The sequence below is a fragment of the Trachemys scripta genome, chromosome 10, assembly GCF_013100865.1.
Source record: "Trachemys scripta elegans isolate TJP31775 chromosome 10, CAS_Tse_1.0, whole genome shotgun sequence".
In the NCBI taxonomy this organism is placed as follows: Eukaryota; Metazoa; Chordata; order Testudines; family Emydidae; genus Trachemys; species Trachemys scripta.
The window spans coordinates 19355377-19381872 of NC_048307.1; the positions used below are offsets into that span (position 1 = coordinate 19355377).

At 45.8% G+C, this 26496-nt stretch overlaps 1 protein-coding gene across 1 annotated transcript in view; it reads right to left on the minus strand.

Moving 5' to 3' along the window:
- Nucleotides 1-10265, minus strand: part of LOC117883493 (multidrug resistance-associated protein 1) — a 97123-nt gene extending 86858 nt beyond the window's left edge. The window contains exon 1 of the mRNA XM_034782763.1: nt 10118-10265. Coding sequence (XP_034638654.1) covers nt 10118-10165 — 48 coding nt within the window. The 5' untranslated portion in view covers nt 10166-10265. The remainder of the gene's footprint in view (nt 1-10117) is intronic.
- Nucleotides 10266-26496: the final 16231 nt, after the last annotated feature.

The window sequence follows — 26496 nt, forward strand, 5'->3', positions numbered from 1 at the left end:
CAATGTTCCCTTTTTCCTCCCCTAAATTCAACCTAGGAAATCAGGCAAATTATCAGATTCTACTTCCCAACAGAAAAGCTTCTCGGGATGGATAAGTTGAGACTCCAGCATTGTTCCTGGCAAAAGCAGAAGGAGATATATTGGAAAAAGACTCAGGTTAGCAGTCACCCTATCCACCATTTAATTTTTCAAACAATATTAAAGTGAGTCAGGCATGAGAAGGCCAGAGGTAATATTTTTACCCTTCCCTTCCAATACACACACACACACACACAAAATGCAAGACGATTTAAAATGTAAATAGTTTGACTTAAATTATATTTGATAGATAACAAAAATGTATAGAAAAATTCAACTGTGTTAAACTAAAATTGGAGACAATGTTGGAGGCAATTAAACATAGTAGCTATTTAAAAGTGTCACTGTACTGAGGCGGTCTCAATTGTGTGAGCTCCCACTTACCATACACACAGAGCTAGATCAGCAGCTACACAGTGCACAGTAACTTCTAGATCTGCTTTGATAATACTGCTGGTATTGAACATCTAAAGGCAAAGAGGAGCTGCTGTTTTGCATTACAAAGTAAAAGTTAAGTTTTTATGTTCTTATGTAATGCAATTTAAGAACGGCCGTACCGGGTCAGACCAAAGGTCCATCTAGCACAGTATCCTGTCTACCGACAGTGGCCAATGCTACGTGCCCCAGAGGGAGTGGGCCTAACAGGCAATGATCAAGTGATCTCTCTCCTGCCATCCATCACCATCCTCTGTCAGACAGAGGCTAGGGACCCCATTGCTAGGGACCCCATTCCTTACCCGTCCTGGCTAATAGCCATTAATGGACTTAACCACCATGAATTTATCCAGTTCTCTTTTAAACTCTGTTATAGTCCTAGCCTTCACAACCTCCTCAGGTAAGGAGTTCCACAAGTTGACTGTGCGCTGCGTGAAGAAGAACTTCCTTTTATTTGTTTTAAACCTGCTGCCTATTAATTTCATTTGGTGACCCCTAGTTCTTGTATTATGGGAATAAGTAAATAACTTTTCCTTATCCACTTTCTCCACATCACTCGTGATTTTATATACCTCTATCATATTCCCCCCCCCGCCTCCTCTTTTCCAAGCTGAAGAGTCTTAGCCTCTTTAATCTCTCCTCATATGGGACCCATTCCAAACCCCTAATCAACCCCCGCAAAAAAACAACAACCCTACATTCATAAATTAATGACACTATAGAAAAAGCCATTTCAAATCACAAACGGGATTTTCAGTTTAACGGTACCCTTAAAAAAATGATACTGAGCTGAAACTTGATTAAATTCACACTCCAAGCATGTTTTAAGTTCTTAATGTACTGTAACCCTTTTACTCCAGTGTAGAATTATATAAAATGAATAGCAAAATTATCCGTTGCAAACATAGTCTTGCCTTCTTATATTATTCATTGCAAGCTCTGAAATGCTGACTGAAGCAAGAGAGCGAGGAAGAAACAGTGCCCTTATGAAAAGGGAATTTGGTCTGAAGGGAAGTGAGAGAAAAACACTGAGTTCTGCAAGCTAAGTTAGATACAAGTAAAAATTAAGATGCTGAGTGGTTGAACAAAGATGAGTTAAATAACAAAAAAGTCAAAGATTAAACAGGCAGATAAAGAACAGGTATGATCTGGAGAGGTTTCAAAGATGGAACATGAACTGAAAACTGATCCTGTTTCACTAAAACAACACTTGAATGTACAGAAAAATAGCTGGCAAGATTGGAAGGATTATTAGCATGCAAGTTAAGGAGGACACTTGCTTACCTAAAAGTGCAGAAATTCCAAGATATTTAAATCAGAATTCCTCTATTAACAAAGAAGCAAACACTGCCGAAATAAAGCCCGCATCAGCAACTTGTCAGTACTCCTCTCAGGCTCCTAGTTTTCCACAAAATGAAACAGTCTGCAGCTGCTCTCATCTTTACTATTGAGGCATGCCCTACAGAGAACGCTGTAACCTGCAAGGCCTTCAGAGGTACTCAGATCAAACCGAACGCAAATGTTGGGACCTACACAAAATTAAAATAAAAAAATTAAAACACAGCCTGAGGCAGACATCCAGCATGCAAAATTTCAACACACACTTTAAGTTTGGCAAAGCAATCAAACACACGGCTTCATAATGGTAAGTGTTATTATCTAGTACTGCCAGCTTTGCCTGTAACACATTCATGGTCTACTCTCCAAAAAAACAGTATTTCTTAATAAGGAAATTACTTTCCACATTTAAATAGGATTAAAGTTGTGACAAACCAACAGAACAAACAAATTCCTTAATGTTAGTTAACATGGGTCCTTAAATAGTGTCTTTAAGAGGGAAAGAACATGATCTGCTGTCTTCTTGTTGGTAAAAGTTATCTGAACTGTTTAACATTAAGATGATTATCCAATGTACTCAAAGCAATTTTCAAGGGCGTTTTCAGAATTACAAATGTGGAGATACAACCACATATAAAAGTATATTTCTATATTCTTCTTCCAACTAGCACTGACTTGTGGAAGCAGAGAAAGAACTGTCATGCGTTGCATCCCCTTCCTGTCAGTTCTTTCTCTGCTTCCACAGACTTCTTTAAGTCCCTCTAGTAATCCTGTATAAGCACCTTTACTCTTGCGACTCTGGCTAGCTTTTCAATACACCATTATCTGTCTTTCCATGTTCATTTTTTAATTTTAGCTTTGCGATTCTATTATTTCATTTTCAAGGAATACGTAGGCTGCCTGGATAAAATTAAAAACCTGACAGAATCAATTCAGGCTTTCAACCTTTCACAGAAAATAATGCAGTTACAATTTATTAATGCATAATATTTTCTTTAATATCATCCCTCAAGTTCTTGTTATTTACTGACAACTGAACCACAAACTTCACTTAGGACAGTCAGATTTCAGATTCCCAGGACCCAGAAATATCCTTTTATTGTACTCAAGTTTATATGTTAATACCATTTAAGCTGCAATTAAACAATGGTTAGGGAGAACTTTAGTTATGCCATTTAGGGAGGCCATGTCTACACTTACAAGGTTACAGCGGCACAGTTATATCGATATGTAGCCGCATTATGCCAATGGGAGAGGGCTCTCCTGTCGACATAATAAAAACAGCTCAACGAGCAGCAGTAGCTATGTCGGAGGGAGAGCATCTCCCGCCAACATAGAGCTATGCACAAGAGCGCTCATGCTGGCAAAACTTGTGTCGCTCAGCGGGTGTTTTTTCACACTCCTGAGTGACAAACGTTTTGCCGACACAAGTATTAGCGTCGACATGACCCCAGTTTACCAATGGAAATGCAAGAAAGCCAATTTTCTAACTAAGAACAGGCTGAGAGTATGTATAGACAAGCAATGAAAAAACTAGAATTTAGAAGTATGAGTTTAAAGTGGCAGTATTTGAATATTTACAAAATGTTATATGGATGTTTCCAATATGGTTGCTGTGAATTCCTATGCATTAATATGTGAATATTGATATGTAATTTTTAAATGACTTTGGTCAGTAAGGTAAAGTTATTGTCTAACTATGGTGGGTTATTAGAATTGCCTGTATGACTACTGATCTGACTTAATGGGGGGGTCTGGGAAGAAGAAAGAGAAAAGCAACACAATAGATCTAGATAAGGATTCCCCAGCAATACACTTGAAAGACAACAGGACAAGCTGTTAGCTTCAAGGATCTTGTCTCCAAGGAAGATGCAAGTTGGGTTTGCCAAAGCTAGCAACCTGGAGATCAAACAAACATTAAAGATTTTAAAAGTGCTTCTCAGAAGAAGGGTTCTCTTCTTAAATGCTATGTAGGGAGACAGAGAAAAAAGACATGGCAGAGCGAGTCTAAACAAGTAGGACCTTCCCATTTCCAGCACAGAGCCAGCCTTAAGGAAAAGGCTAGATATACATACATTATGTTTATTGTTTTAAGATCTACTTTTCTGTTAAATGCTTTTGTTCTAAATAAACAACAATCTTCCTTTAAGGAGTCTGTCTGGCGACTGTATTAACCCCGTCATTGCTCTGTGAAGGAACAGAACTGCCGGGTGTTGCCTAAATCTGACCTGCTGATGTAATCACAGTTAGTACCAGGGGACTACAACCCAGGGCACAGTCAGAGTGGAAGAATCTGTAATTTCATCTGGAGCCAGGTGACAGTTAAGATACGTCTAAACAGCAAGCAGGAGCCCCGACAGCAAGTCTTGGAGCCTGGGTCTATAGATTCAGGCTTGCGGTGCTCAGGAGCTGTGTAGATGTTCAAGGCTTGTGATCTAAAGCTCAGCCCCCCTTCGTAGGCTTCAGAGTCTTGTCTACACAGTTATTTTTAGTGCTGCAACACAAGCACGAACCTGTAGACCCACGCTATGAGACTCACTGACACAGGCTGCCGCATGCTGTGTACGTGACCTACGAGGGACGCATTTAATGAGAGCAAGAGGGATCAGAGGTGCAGTTTGCTCAATAACAGACAATTACTTACAAATCCTCTACACTAGTGTTTTTGGGATGTTTCCCACTGTTGCACTACTGTACCACCATTTCAGCTTCACGGGTGGCAACACTAGTGTATTCAGAGCCCAGACATTTTTACCATGAAGTAAAACAGAGCGGTGAAAATACCTGTCAAGTGACTACCCTAGTCTTGCACTATTGTCAGGGGGTAGCAAAGAGAAGAGATTTTCTGCAAATAGCTATTGAAGACAAGTGCGAAAGGGAGATGAAATGGAATTCTATGTGCTTTATTGCAAAGGGGACTGAATATCCCTGTGACTGGTGCTCTATTCTTCACATGTTATGGCGCCTCCTCCTGGTCATTCTGGGGAATAGTTCACCAGGTCAAAGCCATCCCTCCACCTCTTTTTGTCTGCAGTCCCCTCTCACTCCAGGAGCTGCTTCGGCCTCTTCATTACGCAGCCCACAGGCTAGGTCACTATCATGGTTTCCCCTTCAGTTGGGGGGAGCAGAAGGGGAGAGGAGGGCTCTTCTCCCAAACAGGCTCAGGCAGTCTTCCTATGCACTGCCCCACCACTGCCACTTCCCCAGTCGCTGGTTGGGGGAACCCAGGCCCACCCTCTACTCCTGGTTCCAACAGTTCTCAACCTTTTTCTTTCTGAGAGTCCCTTCCCTCCCCCCAGCATGCTATAAAAAAAAGCTGTGCCACAACAAATGTTTTTCTGCATATAAAAGCTCTGGTAGCAAGCAGTGAAATTGCCCAAGGCCCCACACCACAGAGGGCACCGTGAAGCTAAATTGCTCAGGCTTTGGCCTCAGCCTTGGATGCTGGGCCTCGAGGCCCTGGGCTGCAGTCCCACGCAGTGGGGCTTTGGCTTTCTACCCTGGGCCCTAGCGAGTCTAAGGCTGGCCACGCTTGGAGGATGCCGTGAAAGGTGTTCACGGCCCCCGGACCTCTGGCTCAGAACTACTACAAGTCTGTTCCACCCTGTACCTTTCTGCATTTCCCTGAGCCCTTTCCTAACCTTCTGGCTCTCCTTTCCTTCTCTGGGTCTGCCAGCTTCAGCACTCCCTCCTCCCAAGGAGTAACTACAAGCTACATATCTGGGCAGCCTCCAAATACTCCTCCCTCTTCCCAGAGACTGACTGCAGCCTGTCCAGCAGCCCCTTCTGTTGTCAGCTTCCTGGTCGCACCTGTTCCTGCAGATGTGAGCTATTTCTAATGAAGGTTTCTCTCTGCATCTTAATTCTCCCAAGCTTGCCGCCTAAGAGGCTAATTGGCCCCTCTGGCCTGCCTTAATTCTTTCAGTGCAAGTGTGAAGAGGACACCCCATCACAGCAGCCACTGAATTCAACTGAAGCTGAGGGCACATAGTCCTTTGCATGATTAGGCTCTTCTATATGAGAAGAATCCAAAAAGCAGGTGACCACACCACAGAAGTGGATGGTGCAAAGTTAGGAAGACTGCAAGGGATTTCTAATTCTCAGGAAGAAAGAAGATGGTAATGATCTATCTATCTGCATGTTTCTAGAGCATCCATCAGCTTGGACAAAAATTCCCCTCCCATACATTGTGGCATCCACTAGTGACTTACAGCCTCTTCCCAAGAAGTGGCAACATTTCAGAGAAGTTGTATGATTTTCCATATACAGTTTGAAATACTTTAGAATCAGAATCGCTATTACTAATTGTTTGTATGAAAGACATTACATTTTAAGCTACTATTTTATATAAAGCCATGGAACAAAGATGTTATTTAAAAATATATTACAGATCTTCTGTTTCTTGGTGATGCAATGTATTTGTAAAGGGGGCATGACTCACTTTGCCACCTAACCCGTTGATTTCAGTTTTCATTCCCTGAAGTAATTGAAGAAAAAGTGAGACACTGTTTCACAACAAACAAGCACACAAACAGGGCTCATGCTTTACCAGAGCTTTCAAACAGAAAGGATGTAACCTATAATCTTTTTTTTGGGAGGGGGTGGTTCCTAAAAATTATCTGAACCACAAATTCTATTACAGTAGGCTTCTTTTTAATGGTCAGCCCTAAGGATCAACCTTTCCACACTGGCAATTGTATTTTTTTTAAATTACCGAAATGACTGCACATTTTTTTCAAGTCAAGGATTTCACAATATGGACAGAATTCTCACCAAAGAAACATACCAAAAGCAGAGTTTATCAATAAAGAAATCTGCCTTCATTCACAAAAAGAAAAAATATTTTACTATTCATGATTTATTATTCATTAATCAATCAATATTAATTTTAAAAGGACTGCAAATTAACTCTAAAAAGGATATGATCACAAGCAACCTTTACCTTTTTAATTAAGGCCACCAGATCACAGCTTAGATCAAGCAGAAAAAGAATGTGTCCTAGTACTTATGCTTTGGAACAAATCCAAGAACAACAGGAGTCTGAAATCCTCCAAGTGCTTGCACGTTACCCAACTAATTAGTAAAAAGTGATACAAAGGCATACCCATCAATCTTGAAAATAAGCACTATAACTGAATTTTTCATTTTGCATTTGTAATATTTTAAGTTATGAGAAAAGTCAACACGTAGTTAGAAACCTGAAAAAGAAAAAGTTCACACACTGTATGCATGTGCCTATTTCTAACTGAATCAAGCATCAAACTCTAAAAATGTACCATCTATTTGCTCAGATATAATAGGTGGGGGGGAATAAATACCCCCCAAAGCTACTCCCTTTCTTTGCCACCAAACGACATCTCCTGCTATTTAATTAAAACAGTTGCGTGCTGTTTATTATGTATATGCTTAACTGTAAAATTGTCAAACTTTTTCTAATGCAACATGTTTGGATAGCTGAGCAACAAAACAAGATATTTGTTGAATATCACCAATATTCATAGATAACGTATTTGCTGAATAGTTTTTGAACAGCTATTGAGCAAGATAACCATCACTAGACAACAAACAAATACATTTCATCAGTATTGTTGAATTATTTATCTTACAAATTCTCTCTTGAAGTATCTAATCAGCTTATTATCTGTTCAAATACTGTTTGGCAGATACATGAGTTGACAAATATGTGAAATTAATGGATTTTTTTTAAGTTCTATTCACCCAGCCCTACTTACTAATATATCTTGCTTTTGTTATATTTCTCTTCTTCTCTTTGCTTTAATAGTCAATATATTTTTCCTTCATTTCCTTCACTGTTTTCCTCTTTCCCTGTTCTCTCCCTGCATTCCCACTTCGCTCTTCCTTTATTTTCTTACATTGTCCATTCTAGTGCCACCTTTCCATGTTCTCTATATATTGTACTTCACTTCTCCAATTTATACCTTTCAGTGCATGGCAACAGCCAAAGGTCAATATGAAAGGTAGATTCCTAGCTACTACAAGGGCATGGGTGTTGAGTCTCTGCTACTCAACCCCTCTCACAGCTCCCTCTCTGCTGCAATGGAAACTTACAAGCTGCAGAAAGGGCATTGAAGTGGTATGTCTGCAGATTTATCAAGATATGCCCCATACCTACACACTGCATTGTACACAAGTGGCTCACATTTGGGACGTTACCTTCACAACCATAAGGACTAGAGACTTTTTTAAAAATGAAAACTTATGTTCTGCAGAAGTTGAGGGCACACACCAGGGAAAGCTTCCTACTTGCCATGGGAGAATGGATTTTTCAAGCCCCACTCACAATTTTAATACCTCTTGAAAATTTCAGGAAAAGTAGGACTAAAGCAAGCGCTCAATAGCTACTACAAGTCAGCCCAAAGAAAGTCCTCTGAACTCATCAACAAACAATCCAATGCACTTAATGCAAACTGGTAACATTTTCAGCAATCATTAATGTTACCATTATAATCGGATGAGTAACACAGATTACTACCTCAGAAAGGTGTATTTTCCCAGGAACTCTCTCTCACTTCAAGCAGGTTGGTTTAGCAACTGCTCCAGCTTGCACAAGAACTGTTTTTCAGTAAGCAAGGCAAGTTCCCAACTTGGAAACTCCCAATGAACTACAAGTTCCAACACTAATAAACCCTTAACTATTTACAAACCTTCAACAAAAAGCACATCAGTTATATCTATTTATATGACTGAAGTAAGAAGAATATCACATGTAACTGAATATCACATGTGAGAATGTGGTTTATCTGACCAAAGCAGGAAAACGAACGTTATTACAATGACCACATGTACAGATCACTATTTTGTGGCTAGTACCCTGAATACTTATCGAGTCTACAAGATACCACATACATTTTGGAATAATAGAAAGACAGGTTGAAGTGTCACTAGAATATAGGATTCTATATTTGCAGTAGCAATTGAAAGCCCCATTCAAGATTAGGGCTTCACTTGATCCACAAAGCAAGTGTTTTCTTTATTATCTCAGCTATAAAGGGGAACATTCCCATAAACCTCTATTCATACCCAAAGTTGCTCTGTTTACATGGGGACATCAGGCAAGTGAACCTGTACATGCCTGATTAGATAAAGAGACCAAATGAAAGCAAAACCAGAACAAAATTCATTAACAGCAGCTTTAAGGGCAGGGACCATGTACTTACAAGTGTTTGTTCAGCATTTAGCACAATGGAGCCCCAATTCTGACTTGCTACCAGAATATTAATATTTTGGTAACAATACATAGCAGAGAACCATGTAACCAACCATAGTGTAATGATTTGGATAACCAGAAGATAGCCCATGTTCTAACTACTCAAATATCCAGATAGAAAGTGCATTTCAACGTAAGACAGTATTATAGAGAAAGGTGGAAGGAGAATCAGAGTTTGGGGCATGAAAACCACAACAATAAAGATAAAGGAACCTTTGCTACTTAACTGTTGAGATACCACAAAGAGCCACCCATACTAACGTATTTACTTAACACACACACAATCTAACCTCGATGAGACAGGAAATAATTAAAAGCACTTTTTCTCTTAACAGATGTCATAATTACTGTAGCACGGAACAGGCAGCTCTGTTTGCTACTCAATAAACGTGCCCTGGGCTTCACAATCTCCTTAGGTGAGGGCTTGTTATTCCATAAGCCTTATATATGTGATGCATTCTCACGCTCTGCCAGTAAAGCAGCCTGTACCATACAAGTGCACTCACCACCACCTCATGCGGCCAGAGCTGCCCTTAGGATCTACCTAAACTGAAACTAGGCTTAGCCTGGGTGAAATTACCAAGAGCTTGCAATGAGTAAATACGTTTAGCAGACAGTCCTATGCCATCAAGAAAAGCACAGCCCAATCAGTCACAAACCCATTTACCACCACCACCCCAACCCTTTACATAACTATTGGCAGGGCGCGAGAACAACACAAGGCATCAGGCAAGCTCTTGGTACCCTAGCGCTGCCACTGGATGGGTGGGGGAGACTCTACCCCTTCCTTGGACCAAGGGCCCTGCACCTGCTCCCTCTGGGGCCCTGCAACCCCCATGCACTCCCTTCCTGTAAGGGAAGAGGGGGCTGCACCCTCCCAGAAAGGGCCTGACCCGGGGGAAAGGCTGCACCCCTTCCACGAGGACCCTAAAGCTGCTCTCCTGTGGGGACCCCCGCCAGGCGGCGTGCAGGACGCCCGGGCGCTGGATCTGGCCCCGGCCCCGGAGCACGCGGCCGCAGACCCCGTGCCGCTCTTACCCAGAAGGGCTCCGAGCCGCCCTCGCTGCACAAGCCCTGGATCGCCATAGAGCGCGGCGACGGCTGGGGCTGCCTCCACTCCACGCTCCCCCTCCCCGGGTAGCAGCGGCGGCGGCGACTGAGGGAAGTGGGGAAAGGCGGCCGGGCGCGCCGCTGCCAAGCTCCCTGATTGGCTCCTCGGTCACGGGGATGCTGGGCCTGCTGTACCGGCAGAACGCCTGGCTGGGGAGCGGCGCCACGCTGGCCGGCCGCTGGGGGCGCACGAGCCGGTATAGCGTTCCATAGGGTGCGGTTTGTAGCGTGCCCGCCCCGCTTACCCGCCGCCCACCCAGCTACAGCGTCAAGAGATTTAATCCCTGCTGGAAGTGCAATTATCAATGCACCCTTCATTAGATAGGCATTAGGGAGCCTTATTACTACGCCCCCCATGGTGCACACCCCTACACTAGGGGATTAATCCGAATTTATATCATTCGAATTTTAGAAACATTGTATAAAGTCGAATGTATGCAGCCACCCTAAGCACATTAATTCGGCGGTGTGCATCCATGTACCGGGGCTAGTGTCGATTTCCGGAGCGTTGCACTGTGGGTTGCTATCCCATTGCTATCCCATAGTTCCCGCAGTCTCCTCCGCCCACTGGAATTCTGGGTTGAGATCCCAATGCCTGATGGGGCCAAAAACATTGTCGCAGGTGGTTCTGGGTACATCCTCCCCACTCTCCAGGGAAGCAACGGCAGACAACCGTTTCACGCCTTTTTCCTGGGTGAACAAAGCTGACACCATACCACGGCAAGCATGGAACCCGCTCAGCTCAAGACAGCGGTCATGAACATTGTAAACACCTCGTGCGTTATCATGCAGTTTATGCTGAACCAGAACCTGCAAAACCAGGCGGCGAGGAGTATGCTACAGCAGCGCGGCGGCAAGAGTGATGAGGACATGGACATGGAATTCTATCAAACAGCGGGCCCCGGTGCTTTGGAGATCATGCTGTTAATGGGGCAGGTTATAGCCGTGGAAGGACGATTCTGGGCCCGGGAAACAAGCACAGACTGGTGGGACCACATAGTGTTGCATGGCTGCAAAACTTTCGCATGCATAAGGGCACTTTCATGGAACTTTGTGACTTGCTTTCCTGTGCCCTGAAGCGCCAGAATACCAAGATGAGAGCAGCCCTCACACTTGAGAAGCGAGTGGCAATAGCCCTGTGGAAGCTTGCAATGCCAGACAGCTACTGGTCAGACGGGAATCAATTTGGAGTGGACAAATCTACTGTGGGGGTTGCTGTGATGCAAGTAGCCAAAGCAATCACTGAGCTGCTGCTACGAAAGGTAGTGACTCTGGGAAATGTGCAGGTCATAGTGGATGGCTTTGCTGCAATGGGATTCCCTAACTGTGGTGGGGCGATAGATGGAACCCATATCCCTATCTTGGCACCGGAGCACCAGGGTACCCAGTACATAAACCGCAAGGGGTACTTTTCAATGGTGCTGCAAGCACTTGTGGATCACAAGGGACGTTTCACCAACATCAAAGTGAGCTGGCCGGGAAGGGTTCATGACGCTCGCGTCTTCAGGAACACTACTCTGTTTAAACGGCTGCAGCAAGGGACTTACTTCCCGGACCAGAAAATAACCGTTGGGGATGTTGAAATGCCTATAGTTATCCTTGGGGACCCAGCCTACCCCTTAATGCCATGGCTCATGAAGCCATACACAGGCAGCCTGGACAGGAGTCAGGAGCTGTTCAACTACAGGCTGAGCAAGTGCAGAATGGTGGTAGAATGTGCATTTGGCCATTTAAAAGGTCGCTGGTGCTAGTTATTGACTCGGTCAGACCTCAGCCAAACCAATATCCCCATTGTTATTGCTGCTTCCTGTGTGCTCCACAATCTCAGTGAGAGTAAGGGAGAGACCTTTATGGCGGGGTGGGAGGCTGAGGCAAATCGCCTGGCTGCTGATTATGCACAGCCAGATACCAGGGTGATTAGAAGATCACACCAGGAAGCGCTGCGCATCAGAGAAGCTTTGAAAACCAGTTTCATGACTGGCCAGGCTACAGTGTGAAAGTTGTGTTTGTTGAAAACCCGCCCCCTTGATTGACTCATTCCCTTTAAGCAAACCACCCTCCCCCCTTAAATCACAGCTTGCTTTTAAAGGAAATAAAGTCACTATCGTTTAAAAATCATGTATTCTTTATTAATTGATTATAAACATAGGGAGAGAACCAACAAGGTAACCTGGGTGAGGTTTGGGAGGAGGATCGGCGGGAAGTAAAAGGCCACTGAAAAAATTCAATATAATGACAGCCTTTTGGTTGGGCTGTCCACTGGGGTGGAATGGGAGGGTACACGGAGCCTCCCCACCCACCCACCCCCCCCCGCGTTCTTATACGTCTGGGTGAGGAGGATATGGAACATGGTGAGGGGGGAGGGAGGTTATATAGCGGCTGCAGCAGCAGTCTGTTATCCTGCTGCCATTCCTGAAGCTCCACCAGACGCCGGAGCATGTCCGTTTGATCACGCAGCAGCCCCAGCGTTGCAGCCTGCCACCTTTCATCTCAAGCATCCCTCATGACCTCACGTTCACTGGCATCTTTCCTGTACTTAGATACAGTGTCCTTCCACTCATTCAAATGAGCTTTCATTGCGGGTGCATTCCATTATTTCCGAGAACATCTCGTCTCGTATCCTCTTTCTCTGCCGCCTCATCTGAGATAGCCTTCGGGACGGAGGAGGGAGGCTTGAAAAATTTGCAGCTGCTGGAGGGATGAAAAAAAGGAAAGAAGTTTTTTAAATGATGTATTTTACAGAACAATGCTTATACTCTTTCATGGTGAACAACACTATTCACATTACATAGCACATGTGATTTCAATACAAGGTCGCATTTTCCATCTTAATATTGAGTGCCTGTGGCTTTGGTGTTAGAGATCACAGACGCAGGTCCGAGCAACAGAATTCAGCTTGCATGCGGCCATGGTAAGCCATTGTCTTTCGGCTTCTGCGCCCTCTTTTCCCACATACCAAGCAAAGCCCATTGACTGCTGCAGTTTTCCTATTAACCTTTAGCAGCAGAAAACAATCTAACCCCCCCGCCCCCGCATCCAATTCTCTGGGATGATTGCTTTATCCCTCCCCCCACCGTGTGGCTGGTATCAGGGAAGATCCCTGCAGAAACCAAACTAACCCCCCGCCTCCCTCTCCCGCCATGAATTATCTGGGATGATCGCTGTACCCCTCCCCCCACCGCATGGCTGGTATCAGGGAAGATCCCTGCTAGCCGAAGGCGAAAAGCTCCGTGCCAATTCCCGCCTCCCCCCCCCCCCCCCCCGCGCACTTGGCTAACTGCAGGGAAGGATTTCTTTTCAGCAACAGGCAAACAGCCCAGTAGGAACGGCCACCTCTGTCCCTTTAATTAAATTCCTGTATTTCAACCAGGTTACCATGAGCGCTATCACTCTCCTGAGGATTACGCAGCAAGATAAAGAACGGATGTTGCTTGAATGCCAGCAAACATCGGGACCATACGCTGCCAGGCTTTGTCATGAAATGATACCAAATTACTTGCTACTAGCATGGCATGGTCAAGTGTCCTACCATGGAGGACGGAATAAAGCTGCACTGCCCAGAAACCTTCTGCAAAGGCTTTTGGAGTACCTCCAGGAGATCTTCATGGAGATGTCCCTGGAGGATTTCCGCTCTGTCCCTAGACACGTTAACAGACTTCCAGTAGCTGTACTGGCCGCAAATGCATCCCAAGTCTTCAGGGCAAATTAATCATTAAAAAACGCTTGCTTTTAAACCATGTTTTATATTTTAAAAGGTAAACTCACCTGAGGTCCCTTTCATGGGGTCATGGTCTTGGGAGGCTTGGGAGGGTACTTCAGTCAGGCTGAGAAAAATATCCTGGCTGTTGGGGAGAACGGAGTGCTGTGTGCTCTCCACAAACTCGTCCTCCGCCTCCTCTTCCTCTTCCCCGTCCGCAGAATCCTCAGGTGTGGCTGATGAGATTACCCCCGCCTCGGAATCCACGGTCAGAGGTGGGGTAGTGGTGGCGGCCCCCCCTAGAATTGCATGAAGCTCAGCGTAGAAGCGGCATGTCTGCGGCTCTGACCCGGAGCGACCGTTTGCCTCCTTTGTTTTCTGATAGGCTTTTCTGAGCTCCTTGACTTTCACGCGGCACTGCTCTGAGTCCCTATTGTCGACTCTCTCCATCATGCCCTTGGAGATTTTTTGAAAAGTTTTGGCATTTCGTCTTTTTGAACGAAGTTCTGCTAGCACTGAATCCTCTCCCCATATAGCGATCAGATCCAGTACCTCCCTTATGGTCCATGCTGGTACTTTTTTTCGATTATCGGCTTGCATGGGTACCTGTGCTGATGAGCTCTCTGTGGTCACCTGTGCTCTCCTATGCTGGGCAAACAGGAAATGAAATTCAAATGTTCGCGGGGCTTTTCCTGTCTACCTGGCCAGTGCATCCAAGTTCAGACTGCTGTCCAGAGCGGTTACAATGGTGCACTGTGGGATAGCTCCCGGAGGCCAATACCATCGAATTGCGGCCACACTAACCCTAATTCGAAATGGCAATATCGATTTTGGCCCTACTCTGCTCGTCAGGGAGGAGTACAGAAATCGATTTTAAGGGCCCTTTATTTCGAAATAAATGGCTTCGTTGTGTGGACGGGTGCAGGGTTAATTTGATTTAACGCTGCTAAATTCGAATTAAACTCATAGTGTAGACCAGGCGTTAGATGCAGTGTAACATGTTCTCCAACTGTGCACAGTGGAGGCCTGCAGAGCACGTGCTGGTGGCCCACCCTGAGCCAGAGGATGCTGGTGCTCCCTACTTTCAATTGAGAGAAACAGAACTGATGGGAGGAGTAAATTAAGGGCCTACGCCATTTCCCACTGAAGTTAGGGGAAATCTTTCTAGTGGCTTGATCAGGATTTGGATCAGGCCCTGCATGAAGAACCAGTGTAGTTTGTATACCTCACTTTTTTCAAAACAGATCAAAAACTGGCCTAAAACCCATCTATATGCACATACTTTCCACATGTTAGATTTCCAAATATTCAGTGTAAGCAAGTGCTGTAGTTGCCACATTTTTAATAATGAATGCAAGAAGATGTTTAGTACTCAAACATCTTCAGTATTGCTCACATGTAGAACAGTGCACACTATATGGCCACATTTCTGTGCTACCTTATGTACACTAGACAGCAACAAAAATAACCAGGAGTCCAGTGGCACCTTAAAGACTAACATTTATTTGGGCATAAGCTTTTGTGGGTAAAATACTTCAACCTCTTCAGATGCATGGAGACATGAAGAAGTGAGCTTTTTACCCACAAAAGCTTATGCCCAAATAAATCTGTTTGTCTTTAAGGTGCCACCGGACTCCTGGTTGTTTTTGTGGATACAGACTAACACGGCTACTTCCTGATACTATACAGCCAGCAACTCTATGAAACACATCTGATATGTAGAGTTGGTGTAGGGCGTAGACAGTATCTCTTAGGCACACTATCATTGTTCAGCTGATAATGTGTACAGTATATAGCACATGTAGTGCAGAATATCCCTATGCAGCGATGGCACTATACATAGGAGGAAAGAGTGACAAGCATACATACTACACTACTGTGATTAAGCAATACACTATTTGGAAATATTTATTTTGCAGGTCACATAATGAACCTGCATTTAATTTCCCTCGTAATGTCTTATAGAGTTAAGTTAAATAAGAGATGTGTAAGAATATAGATGATCCCCACTTGTGTTTCCTGTAGTTAATCAGAAATCTTCATATTCTCCAACAGCAACACATACCATATCTTGGTTTCCCCTTACTTGTCTTATACTTAGATAGCTCCAAAACCCTTCAGGGGGGAAATAGAGATGTACTGTATAACCACAGACAATGGAACACTACTGTGCCAAGCAGCAGAGCCGTAACTAGCTATTTTTGCGCCCGAGGCAAGAATATAAAAATTGCGTCCTGCCCCCGCCATATAATTTCATAGTAGTTACTTTGTAAAAAAAAAAAAAAAAAAGAGAGAGAGAGAGAAAGAAAAATACGTAAATAACAATACTAATAATGATAATAGAACATTTATTTTAATCATAAGTTCCGCGTTCAAAATCAACTAATACATATAAGGTGTGCATCATAGTGCATGTAACATACTAGAACCCTTGCTGGCTCACTGTTCGCCTCTTTGCCCACTTGCTGCTTGCCCACCCGCTCGCCCCCTCGCGCCCCCCAAGTATAAAGCCTCATTCAAAGACATGGGGTCACTATATTACTGCACACAGCAGTCAATCAATGCAGTTGTAAATAAATCTCTACATTATGCATTTTTTATAACTTTTATATGACTTTGTATTGAACCTTGGTAATATGTTATAGCGGGCCCCTAAGGTAGTATAATTAAGGTAAAAGAAAAATGTCTTTTTGCTAGAAGTAGAATAAGATCTTCCCCCCCACTTTGTAATCAATTGCCCTGTTGAACGAATGAGGTGTGAATGAGGAAGGCAGGCACCTCCAGACAGTTGCAACCCTTGGAGAGGGGTTGAGAGCCAGACCAAGGACAATCAAACTTGTCAAGTGGGCTGACTAGAGAAAAGCAGACATACTGATGGCCTATGGGATTAGAAGCAAGCACCTTCCTTTGGGAACACCCTCTTTGCAGCATTGGGACAACCCCCAGCCCAGAGAAAAGCAGCAAAATGGACCAACGGACACACAGTCCCAGATTTTGAATCTGGGAGATTTGCCCCCCTCCAGCCACTGACTAGCCGCTCACCCCCCCCCCCCCCCCCCCCCCCCCCCCGCAAGTATAAAGCCTCATTCAAAGACCCAGGGGTCACTATATTAATGGACACAGCAGTCAATCAGTGCAGTACCAAAAATTAAAATACTGAAAATGGATGCCCCTCTCCTTCCACGGACTCGCCACTCACCTCCTCCCCCGCAAGTATCAGAGGCGGCAGGTTTGTAGAAATTTTGGTGGTGCCCAGAACGCTCAGAGTCCCCCATCCCCAAACTCTGCACCCCATTCCCCACTATGAGGGAGTTTGGGGGGGGAAGAGGTCTGGGGTGCAGGCCCTGGGTTGGGGCAGGGGATTGGGGTGTAGGAGGGTTGAGAGGTTGGGCTCTGGGATGGAGTCTGGAGTGCAGGCTCTGGGATGGAGTTTGGGTGCTGGGTGCAGGCTCCAGGCTGGGGCACAGGGTGGGGGTGCAGGATGGGTGGCGGGGTCAGGCTCTGGGAGGGAGGGCGGAGGGCTGGGGGCAGTCTCTGGGAGGGAGTGTGGGGGCAGGAGAGGGAGTGTGGGAAGAGGTGGGGGTGCAGGCTCTGGGACGGAGTTTGGGTGCTGAATACAAACTCTGGGCTGGGGCAGGGCCTGGGGATGCAGGAGGGGGTGAGGGGTGCAGGCTCTGGGACAGAATTTGGGGGCCGGAGAGGGGGTGTGGGCTCTGGGACAGAGTTTGGGTGCGGGGTGCAGGCTCTGGGCTGGGGCAGGGCCTCTGGGTGCAGGAGGGGGTGAGGGGTGCAGGCTCTGGGACAGAGTTTGGTTGCAAGAGGAGGTGTGTGGGAAGGGGGTGGGGGTACAGGCTCTGGTAGGGTTACCATATGTCTGGATTTTCCCGGACATGTCCGGCTTTTTGGGCTCCAAATCCCCGTCCGGGGGGAAATCCCAAAAAGCCGGACATGTCTGGGAAAATCGGGACATGTGGGGCCGGCGGTGCTGAGCCGGGGGCTGGTGGGGCCGGGGGCGCCAAGCGCTGGTGGCCGGCGGTGCCGAGCACCGGGGGCCGGCGGCGCCGGGGGGGGGGGGGCTGAGCGGGCTGGGGGGGCCCGGCCCGGGGCCCGGGGGGGGGGGGGGGGCGGGGGGGGCGGGGGGGGCCGGGCCGGGGGGCGGGCCCGGGGCTGGCACCCCAGGGCCCGAGCCGACCCAGGCTGGAGACGCCGGGTGGGCCAGACTGGGCCGCGCCTCCTCCCCCCACACCCCCTTTACCTGCTTCAGGCTTCCCGCAAATGAAATGTTCGCCGGAAGCAGGGGAAGGGGCGGAGTTGGGGCGGGGGGGCATGGGTGGGGCCCCGTGGAGTGTCCTCCTTTTGGAGGCTCAAAATATGATAACCCTAGGCTCTGGGACAGAGTTTGGGTGCTGGATGCAGGCTCCGGGCTGGGGCACAGGGTGGGGTGCGGGGTTGGTGGAGGGGTGCAGGCTCTGGGAGGGAGTGAGGAGGGCTGGGTGCAGGCTCTGGGACAGAGTTTGCGGGCCGGAGAGGGGATATGGGCTCTGGGAGGGGGTGGTGAGTGCTCGGGGGGAGGGGACTGCCATCACATGTGGCTTCCTTCCTCCCCTGCTGCCCCTTGCCATAGTCTCACTGGGGGTGGGGGATGGGGCTGCCCCTTGCCCAATGTTTGCAGGAGTGGTGGCGGGGGTGGGGAGGAGGGTGGATCACAGGGTCAAACTCTCACCAAAGCCCCAGCAGCTCAGGTGAGTGAGGTCCACTGCAGATGATCCTGTCGCCCACCGGAAGCCCCCTCGGTGTCTCCTCCAGGTGGGAGCTGGGGGAGGGGAGGGCTGTGAAGCATGTGTGTGCCACCTCTCCCCACCCCCTCCTGATGTGCAGCAGCCGGTGCTGGCCTCTGTTGCCATAGGCGGCAGCAGCCGGGAGAGCCTCGCGTGGCTTTCAATCCGGCAAGGATGCTCCGGGGCTTTTCTGCGCCCCTCAGCTTTGCACGCCCGAGGCAAGTGCCTCACTCGCCTTGCCCTTGTTCCGGCACTGCCACACAGCATGTTTGAAGGTCAAGATAGACCCCCCCCCACCCACACCCACACCCTCCTCCTCAGGAGGGCTGAGAGTATGACAGAGGCAGCACTGCATTCAGTACACATTGATCTCTCACACCTACTGCTGCTCAAGACAGAAGAATTATTGACAGACTCCAGGAGAAGCCAGGATATGTAGCTCTCCTTCACAGAAGAGTCAAACGGCAGAATTTACATAGCTCATTATGCTTGTAATTTTTGTTGCTTATTCACTTTATACAATAAAACTAGAATGGTCCATTCACACAATGGAATGTTTAAATATTAAAACTTTTCACTAACTTAATATAATTAAATATTTCTAAATCCAATTTCGTGCACCCTGTTCTTTCTTTAAGATATTAAAAACTAGTTGGAAGTTGTTTAACCCTTCCATGTCTACCATGACCCATATCCAAAAAAATGGGCATAGAGTAGTACTTAATGTGTATGTGTACTACGACCCCCTAATACAATGGTTTTAGATGTGTCCCCTATGGTGACTGTCCCACGAAGGATATACACCTTAATAATACTGACAACTAATAAGGATTAAGTTGAAGACAGAGGTTCTGGAGTTTGTCATTTATTATTTTCAATAGCACTGTAAAATAGGTAAAATATGCTGAACAGATAATAGTCCCTCTTCTGAAGAGGTTACAATCTAAATGCACATGTGGGTACAATATAAAGCAATACATTGCAGGACAAACAGACAAGGAGGGTGATATAGACAGAATGCTTCATGGACATGACAGGTCTTCCACAGAAAAGGGAGTTGCCTACTAGGAGGAAGGCATTTCCAAGCAGAAGGGAAGGAAACCTAGTATGAAGTTAGAAGTAGAAAGATAATACCTAATCTGTCTTTTCCTCATCTTTCTCTCCAGACAACATCAATGAAAAGATGTACCCACATAACTTAGTTTCAAAGCCCAGGTTCAAGATCCAAAAGTATTTTATGAAGACCATTTGCCTTGAACCATCAGGCAGTCATTATACCAATGATAATGACCAAAGTTGATGGTATTCTTGTTGTTCTAAAGTTTATCCAAAACATTTAATAAAAAAACCCCACAGACATTGACAGTACATTGTTCCATCAGTCTCTCAACTGGAACAGGTGTGCTATTGTATTTGGTGGTAGAGAATTCAGGTAAATAGGTCTGATCATTTCAAGCTAATTTGACAAAATAGATGGATTTTCTTTTTTGCAATACTGCTAAATAACCTACAGCAGTTGGATTCTTTATTACTACACCTGAGGAAAGTTAGTTTAGTACTATACTTATTCTGATTTTGTTTCTTGATAAATTCATTATTGTTTTTTCTTGTGTAATTTAAGTATTTCCATGCATCTTTCAGATTATATTTGGATGGGTTGTTTAGATGACATCTTCACTAAAGTTGGTACAGTCTGAGGCCTTGGCTACACTTGCAAGTTGGAGCACATTAAATCAGCCCCGGGCGCCCTAACTCCTGAGGTGTCCACACTGGCAAGGCATGTAGATCGCCCGGACTCCGCGGCTGGAGCGCCTCTGGTAATCCACCTTCACGAGCACAGAGCTTGCTGCACCCCAACTGGAGTGTCGTGATGCCAGTGTGGACGCCCTGGTCTATTAAAGCGCTCTGATCGGCCTCCAGGAAGCATCCCACAATGCCTGTTCTAGCCACAGCTGGGACTGGACAGCTTCCTCCCCCTAAACACTGATGAGGTCCAGCACCTTGCCATTGCTACATACTGGGGATCACCTGGCGCGTGGAGGCATGATCACCTGGAAAGGTGTGCTGAGAGCACTCCACGCCTTGCTGAGCGAATAGGAAGGGGACTTTCAAAATTCCCAGAGAATTTAAAGCCACGCTGGTAATCACTTTTGAAGTCTACTGCCTTGTACTCAGGTGACCAACCGTCAGACCCACCCTTTAAATTCTCTGGGAATTTTGAAAGTCCCCTTCCTGTTTGCTCAGCAAGGCATGGAGTGCTCTTACTATGACCCTTACCCACTGCACTCAACCCCCATCACCATGCATTTTAGCCAGCCTGAAGTGCAGCACTCATTGCACGGTACTCCAGATAGGAAGGCGGAATATAATAACAGGACATTTGCAAATCTGTGATTGTTCCATTCCCCACCACGCCCCCTTCCCTCCTCCCACATAGCACAGATGGGTCACGCCATGTGTGTTTCTCTTCAATAAATGAATTTTTTGGTTTTTGAAACATTCTTTATTGCATTAAGTAAAAGATAGCAAAAGACACTGCTAATCAGTTCATCATACATAGCAAACACAGATGCTTACTAGCCTTGTGACCACTTCACTCCCCTGCAGGGCACCAAACATTACTTATGATTTTCAGCATCAAATTGCTCCCTCAAGGCATCCCTAATCCTTAAGGCCCCGTGCTGGGCCCCTCTAATAGCCCTGGTCTCTGGCAATTCAAATTAAGCCTCTAGGCGTTGAACCTCAGAGATCCATGCCTAAGTGAAGCTTTCACCCTTCCTTTCCCAAATGTTATGGAGGGTACAGCACACGGCTATAACCGTAGGGATGCTGTCATCGGCCAGATCCAGCTTTCCATACAGACAGCACCAGCGGCCCTTTAAACGGCCAAAAGCACACTCAATAGTCATTCTGCACCGACTCAACCTGTTGTTGAACTGCTCCTTGCTGCTGTCAAGGCTCCCTGTGTATGGTTTCATGAGCCATGGCATTAAAGGGTAGGTGGGGTCTCCAAGGATCACAATGGGCATTTTGACTTCCCCTACGGTGATCTTCTGGTCCAGGAAGAAAGCCCCTGCTTGCAGCTTCCGGAACAGGCCAGTGTTCCGAAAGATGCATGCATCATGTACCTTTCCAGACCAGCCTGTGTTAATGTCTGTGAAACGCCCACGGTGATCCACAAGCGCCTGGAGAACCATAGAGAAATACCCCTTCTGATTTATGTACTCGGAGGCTAGGTGGCCTGGGGTGCCAGAATTGGAATATGTGTGCCATCTATCGCCTCTCCGCAGTTAGGGAAACCCATTTGTGCAAAGCCATCCACAATGTCACGCACGTTGCCCAGAGTCTCTGTTCTTCTGAGCAGGATGCAATTAATGGTCCAGCACACTCGCATCAACATGATTCCAACAGTAGACTTGCCCACTCCGAACTGGTTAGCGACCAATCGGTAGCTGTCTGGAGTAGTCAGCATCCAGATTGCAATCACCACACAATTCTCCACCGGCAGGGCAGCTCTTAAATCTCATGTCCTTGCGCCGCAGGGTGGGGGAGAGCTCAGCAAAAAAATCCCATAAAAGTGGCTTTCCTCATCCGAAAGTTCTGCAGCAACTGCTCGTCATCCCAGACTTGCATGATGATGTGATCCCACCACTCAGTGCTTGATTCCCAAGCCCAAAAGCGGTGTTCCACGGTGGTGAGCATGTCTGTGAATGCCACAATCTCATGTCATATGCGTTATGCGTGTTGACATCATCGTCGGACTCTTCACTGTCACTTTGTAGCTTAAGGAGTAACTCAACTGCAATTCGTGATGTGCTGGTGAGACCCATCAGCATATTTCTCAGCAGTTCAGGATCCATTCCTGCAGACCAAAAGGGAAGACAGACCGCGCAGTACAAAAACCATTGAAAGATGGCACCAAATGTGGACGGAAGCACAGGGATTGCTGGGATGTAAAGCGATGCATCACGGAGCATTGGGATAGGATCCAGGATGCCCCGTGCCGCTCCTTCCCCTTCCCACAAGCCTCAGAACCAGAATGGTAAGAGGTGCTCTGTAGGATAGCTGTCCATAATGCACCGCTCCAAATGCCACTGCAAGTGCCGCAAATGTGGCCATGCCACCGCGCTTGCAACTGACAGTGTGAACACACGGCAGCACTTTCCCTGCTGCTGCCTACGAGGGCTGGTTTAACTCCCGGCACTCTACATCTGTGAGTGTAGCCATGCCCTGACACAGTGAGATTTCAAGAATGCAAGTAGGTGTAAGTCTGTGGTCATTGTTAAATAATTTGTTAAGAATTACACCTACTTGTATTCTTGAAATTTCACTGTGTCAGACCATACCAACTTTAGTGAAGATGGCATCTAAAACAACCCATCCACATATAATGGGATATAACAGAGAATGTATCCTAAATATTATTTAAAAAGTCAATGGGGCTAATTAATTTAGAGCCAGATCCAACTCCTCCTGAACCCAGTAGGACTCACTTTCTCTTGATGCTTTTACATCTTTTATTGCCACACATGTTGCAATATTAAACTTCTATAAACTTCATTCACCACAGAAACTTTGAACAAAATAGGTTACACCACATCAGCAAAATGAACCGTTGCCCCAAAAATACAGAGCAGTTTGTCATAACAAAGGTGTCATAGAAATTCCTGTCCGTTCCAGCTGAAGAATAAGGAGAGACGGACATAGCTAATCAAGCAAGGAGTCCCAGGAGGGGTGATCCGTTTATTTCAATTGCAATTGGGTTCAAGCTCATAAGTCAGCAAGAACAAGAAAACACTTACACCAAAGCATTATATGCAGTTGACTATGATAATCTATCGCTCTATGATTGGCCAAAATTTGCTATCATTACCATACATAATTAGCAAGCTACATGTATCTGCCCCTCTTATGACCCCTTATTGTTCATCTACTTGCTCCCCCCTTGTGTTATTTTGCAAACCAAGCAGTTAATTATCTACAGAACGCAGGCACAGAAAGTTTCATTGTCTCCAGGTTTGGAGTTTGGCTACATTTCCTCTCGAAGGAACTTCCTGAGTTAAGATATAGCTGACACTGCATGTTTCACATGTGTACGTGACAAATTTGCCCCCAGCAGCTAAGTAGAATAATTTTATATCAATTTGACCCATATAATGGGCTCATGATCACACTTTCACAGCTGTAGGAATGTTACAGCAAATACATAGGGGTCAGAATATCGGCATCTGGCGTGGTTCCCACCTTTGCCAAAACCCGTCTTTCTTTTAAAGAGAGAAATATTCACTTTGATTTGCTAGTTACCCTAGCACATTTAGACATTATGCACATGGACAGTTTAAACACACAAAACACAATCAGTAAAATCTTAATACCTCCTTTCAGGAGTCCCTTTAACCAGCCTGTTAGGGATGGGAACCAGGAAAATAAACCATCAAAACAATCATGTGTTCAGCTATCTTCATCAGACCTGTCTCCCGCGATGTCTCTTAAGTGGGCTGCTCTGTTAAAGGTATCTTTATAGATGTAATTCACAAATACATAAAACTCTTACCTAAAGCCATATGATTTTCTAAAGCTAACTGTCTAAGCTGCTTAAGTTTAGTGGCTTGATTAGTAACTATGGTAGCAGTCTCATTAGCCATAATTTATAAAATACCCTGCAGTCTTATAACCCTTCTCCTAAGTCTGCAATTACTAGGGAATGTTGTCCACGTCATTGGTTCGAGTGCTGCAGCCTCTTCAGCTTGAGGTTTGCTAGTGTCCCTTACATTTCTAATCTTGCCTTTATGTAATTGTTTCACAATACGAGTGGGGGGTAACAACCAGGCAAGATAAGAACCTGAGAAGTGTACTGGAAGGTATGATAGGCTTTATTCCCATACCCCCAGTAAGAACCGAACCCTGCTGAAACAGGGCCGGGAGGTGCATCCCATGTCACTCCCAACGCTTTTTGTAACAGGGATGTATAACGTCCCGTAAACCCAATAGACCCGTGCTCCGAGGAGATGTCTTCGTCTCTACATTTCTGCCTACATACAGACATTTTCCATCGGAGTTTTCCCATACCATGGTGCAGTTTTCATAGCAGACACTATTGACGCAGACACTCTTGCGGTTAATGTCGTCAGTGGTGTCAAAACAATAAACAAGGGAAGTGGCCCACTCTCCATCACCATCTGGGCCCACATAGTATTTGCAAGTACTGTTCCCTAAAAACAGGCCTGGCCCATTCCCCAAGAGACACCACTCACCCTGCGCCTTGAAGGTTAACAAATACCTGGAGTTAGGGCTTATACCTTCTTGTTGCCAAGTATGAGTTGTAGCCCGATGGGGAGTAACATACACCTTTGAATGAGTAATATTTGCAGCCATCAAAGGGATAGGAAGGAAAGAAAGTCCTCATTCCTAATCGGGAGGCACCAAGGTGCACACCCAGCATGAGTCATTCCTCCATTCTGGGATTCTAGTCCTCACCACATGGCTAAATCTAATGAAATTATTATGCTCATAAGAAAGGGAAGGGGAAAACAACAAAATCAACAGAGGAAACATTTTCACAATAGGGTAAAATACCAACAAAAAAAGAAAAAAGAGCAATAAACGCTAATCCAAATAATACTGTCCAATCTTCTATATCCATCGAAAACTCTGATATCAGTCGTTTAGAGCCATGGTTGCCCTGTAGTCATTACTTCAGGTTGGCCTTGCCGGTCGGCCAACAAGCGTTGCTCCCTCCTTGGGGACCTTATCTAGGGGTTCCTTTTTGAGTGAATTTAAGTTTCAGTCCAGGCAAGGTCTACACCATCCACTGATACTCTAGTCAATCTTTCATTAGTGAAAGGTTGGGTATTTCGTTAATTTAGGAGAGTAACAGCATGTGAAACTTTACCACTAGGTGGTGTCCTTTTATCAACACTTGAGCTTTCTCAACTAACAAAGCTGCAGCAGCTAGGGCTTTAAGACATTCTACTGCTCCTCTTACAACAGGATCCAGTAATGCTTAAAAATAGGCCTCAGGCCGTCGCTGTGATCCTAAAGCTTGTGTAAGAACACCAGAGGCCACCCGCGCCCGTTCATGAACGAATAAGGTAAAAGGTTTCCTATAATCCAGGAATCCCAAGGCAGGTGCTGATGCAAGGGCTGTCTTGATGCTCTCAAAGGATTTGGTAGCAACTTTAGTCCATTTCACTGGGTCAGGTTTATCCTTGGTGGTCATCTGCACTAATGGTTTTGACATTTCCCTATACCCAGGAATCCAAGACCTACAGAATCCTGCCATACTGAGGAACCCCCTTAACTGTCTCTTTGTCTTGGGCTGGGGTACATTTAAAATGACACTTATTCTTTCCTGAGCAAGGCTTCTCTTTCCTGGTTTTAGTATGTGCCCTAAATATTTCACCTCCTGTGAGCAATATTGAATCTTTGAGAGTGACACCTTGTGTCCTTTCATTGCTAAGGCACATAAAAACTCCGAGTCCTGCTTATTAGTCTCTTGTGTTTCTGAGCATAATAAAAGATCATCCACATACAAAAGCAACATGGACTGTCCTGGGAGAATTACATCTTGCAAATCTTTGTGCAAGACAGCTGAAAATATAGTGGGGGATTCCACATACCCCTGAGGGAGACGCCCCCATGATATCTGGGACGACCCCCTAAAAATGACTCAATTAAGAGAGTCAATCCCTTTATTGCCTCTCATGGGAGAGGGTATTGGGGAATGCGAGGGGGGGTCTATGTCTGTCCTAACACATATCTGAACTGGCTCAGCTGACTTTAGTAATCCCATGTCAGTGTTTTTTGTTCCCCATACCCAAGGTGGGACAGAA